The following is a 3834-nucleotide window of genomic DNA, read 5'->3' on the forward strand; positions in this document are numbered from 1 at the left end:
GTTGAATTCTTGAAGGAGGATAACTCATCGAATCAATCTCGGCTTCGCATCTTTCTTTGTCATCAAATATTTTATCGTCGAGTGGTCAGTGTGAATGATTACTTTAGTTCCTAGCAAGTAAGCTCTGAATTTTTCCCACACAAATATCACCGCAAGCAATTCATTTTCTGTGGTAGTGTAATTTGTTTGAGTAGGGTTCAAGGTTTTACTCACAAATGCGATGGGGTGTAGCATTTTGTTCTTCTTTTGCGCCAGCACTGCCCCTATCGCATAACCACTTGCGTCGCACATTAGTTCAAAAGGCTATGTTCAGTTCGGTGCGATCAACACAAGTGCGGTTGTTAATGCGTTCTTTAGTATCTTGAATGCGTTGAGGCATTGGTCATCAAAGTCAAATGCTCTTTCTGCCTCCAGCAATGCACTCAATGGTCGTGCAATCTTTGAACATACTTTCACAAAACTTCGATAAAAGCCAACATGTCCTAAGAAGCTTCTGACAACCATCTCATTCGCTGAAGGTGGAAGCTTTTCAATTGCTTCAATCTTCGCCTTGTCCACCTTTAGCCCATTCTTGGAGACTTTGTGCCCAAGCACAATACCTTCCTTTATCATGAAGTGGCATTTCTCCCAGTTTAGCACAAGGTTCGTCTCTTCACATCTTTTCAATATCTTCTCTAGATTATTGAGACAGACTTCGTATGTTTGCCCATACACTGAGAAGTCGTCCATGAAAATTTCTATAGACTCTTCAAGATACTTAAAAAAAATGGCCATCATACACCTCTGGAAAGTGCTCGGCGTATTGCATAGGCCAAACAGCATGCGTCAAAACGCGAATGGACAGGTGAATGTGGTTTTCTCTTGATCTTCAGGAGCAATCATGATTGGTTATAGTCGGCATATCCATCCAAGAAGCAGTAGTAATCATTTCCTACTAGGCGGTCTAGCATCTGGTCGATAAAAGGCAAAAGGAAATGATCCTTCTTTGTCGCCGAATTCAATTTGCTGTAATCCATGCAAATCTGCCAGCTAGTGAGGGTCCCCATCATTTGCATTTAGGACTATTGTCATCCCTCCTTTCTTCGGCACACATTGCACGGGGTTGACCCACGTGCTATCGGTGATTGGATAGATAATCCCTCTATCAAACCACTTGATTATTTCCTTCTTCACGACCTCCTTCATCGCAGGTTTGAGTCTGCATTGATGTTCGATCGATCCTTTCTAATTATCCTCGAGACAAATCTTGTGCATGCAACATGCAGGTCTAATTCCTCTAATGTCTGCTAGCGCCCAACCATTTGCTTTTATGTACTTTTTAAGGATGCTCAGCAGCGCATTTTCTTGATCTTCATGAAATGCAGAGAAAATTATTGCTGGAAGCGTTTCATTCTGCCCCAGAAAAACATACTTCAGGTGGTTTGGAAGGGTTTTCAGCTATACTGTTGGTGGTTGTTCCAAGGATGGTTTTGGTGTTTTTCTTTCTTCATTCATTGTTAGCTTGTCTTCTTTGGTTGTTGTTTCTATGATCGCATTGCAGGCTACTATGGATGCGGTCGCATCCTCATCTTCATTTTCATCTTCAGACTTTTCTTCTCCATTTAAACTGGGTTCATCATTAGATTCAGTGAGGTCTTCTTCTTTTAGATATTTCATGGCTCAGATAATATCAAACATAAGCTTATGTCCATTCACGCTTAGTGTGATCTCTTCCTTATACACATTAATCTGAGTGCGACCAGTGGATAAAAATGGTCGTCCAAGGATGATGAGGACATCCTTGTCCACTTCATAATCCAAGATGATAAAGTCTGCCGGTAATATAAACTTGTCAATCGTGACCAAGATATCCTTCACCTTCCCTTCTAGATGCACAAGGGATCTATCAACTAGATGGAGAGTCATCGTCGTGGGTGCCAGCTGCCTCACATTCAGCTGCTTAAAAATTGAGAGGAGCATTAAGTTGATGCTGGCCCTAAGATCGCAAAGCGTTTGACCAATATATAACCCTTCGATTGAGCAGGGTATTGTGAAACTTCCGGGGTCGTGCATTTTCGGTGGAATTATGGATTTTGAACTTTGCATCAATGCCACCGTTGCGAACTTACCAGTGCTTCTTTTCTTTGTCACCATGTCCTTCAGAAACTTTGCATACTTTGGCATCTGTTCAATCGCTTTAGTGAAAAGAATGTTGATATGCGACTATTTCAGCATGTCCATGAAGCGTTGATATTGTGCTTCATCATTTTTCTTCTTTTTAAGTCTCTAGGGGAATGATGGCAGCTATATTTTCATAATTTCCTATTCTTTCGGCTTCGAAATGGACACAATCTTTGGTTCCATCGTCTCTGGTTCTTCTGTTTCTTCTTGAGTCAACAGGGTCTGTGGTTTCGTCGCAATTGGAGCAGTCCTACTCGGCTCCTTCTTCTCCTCCGCCACTGTCTTTCCACTTCGCAACATCACCACTTGACATTACACTTTTCCCGTACTCCCTGGGTTGCGCGTGAGCTCTATTGAGCTTAGTAGTGCCCTTTGCGGTCTACTCTTGAGTTCGCCTGCAATCTGTCTTATTTGAATTTCAAGATTGCGGATAGAAGTTGCTTGATTCTGAAGCACTGTTTCATTTTTTTCAATATATTGCTTCAACAGGCTCTCCAAGGATGAAGATTGCGGTGCCTACGAACTACTAGCTTGATTTTGGGTTTGACTGTTTGTTCGCGGGAAAAATCCTGGTGGCCCTTCTTTCTGCGCCATTGGTTGAAAATTTTATTGTTGGTTTTTTCACGCGAAGTTAGGGTGGTTTCTCCACCCAGGGTTGTACGTATTGGAAAACGGATTATTCTTCACGAAATAAACAGACTGTGGGTTCCTCGGACACTCTTCCATTGGATGGCCTTCACTGCAAGTAGCACAACTTGCGCTAGCTTGGTCGATTGTGTTGACTTGCCCCCTTTGCGTTCCTGGGCTGCTGATTGTGATTCTTTGTATCAAATTCATCATCATAGTCATTTTGTTTTGCAAAGATGCGATGGCTCCATTATTTGCGCCACTGTCTTTAATTCTCAGTCTTTGATTGCTTTCTCTCCAGCCTTCGTGATTTTTCGAAATGCGATCAAGTATGTTCTTAGCCTCATTATATGTTTTGTTAAGCAGACCTCCAGCTGCTGCCGCATTGGCAGCCGTTTGCGATGCAGGGTTCAATCCTGGTAGAAAATTTCTATCTGTAAACAATCTGGTAAGCCATTATGCGGGTAATCTCTTACTAGTCTTTTAAACCTCGCCCAGGTGTCACTGAGCGATTCGTCGATATCCTATTCAAAATTGGTAATCAACTTTCTCCTTCTTGCATTTTCCGTGGGGGAAGTACTTCTTCATGAACTTTTCCACTACCTGTTCCCATGATGTAATCTCCTCTGGTTTAAGAGAATAAGCCAATTTTCGTGCTTGGTCACACAACAAAAATGGGAATAATGTTAATCAAACCTCCTCAGCGGAGATTTTTGGAAACACAAACATATTGCAGATTTCAATAATACTTCAGAGGTGGCGTGCGGATTCTCGCCACGCCTACCGCCAAACTGTCTGACAGTTTGAATCATCTGCAGCATCACTGGTTTCATTTTGAACCTCGATCTGTCTAAGGCTGGCCTTATGATTCCTGGCGAGAAATAAAAAAGGTTGGGCGACGCATAGCCCCAGATGGGCCTATTACGATCGTTCGCTAAGAGGATGGGATTCATCATGATATTATTTACATTTGGTGCTCTATCTTCTAGTTGCTTCGCCATGTTGGGATCTTTCTTTTGTTGTCGTTGATGGCTGTTTCTTCTTCTT

The 3834-nt window shown here is 42.3% G+C and overlaps 1 protein-coding gene across 1 annotated transcript; it reads right to left on the minus strand.

Moving 5' to 3' along the window:
- Positions 1-1659: 1659 nt before the first annotated feature.
- Positions 1660-2163, minus strand: LOC120073086 (uncharacterized). The gene has a single exon (XM_039025695.1). It carries the CDS (start codon positions 2161-2163, stop codon positions 1660-1662), a length of 504 nt encoding a protein of 167 aa, XP_038881623.1.
- Positions 2164-3834: the final 1671 nt, after the last annotated feature.

The sequence above is a fragment of the Benincasa hispida genome, chromosome 3, assembly GCF_027475165.1.
Source record: "Benincasa hispida cultivar pf3 chromosome 3, pf3_genome.v1.1, whole genome shotgun sequence".
Lineage (NCBI taxonomy): Eukaryota > Viridiplantae > Streptophyta > Magnoliopsida > Cucurbitales > Cucurbitaceae > Benincasa > Benincasa hispida.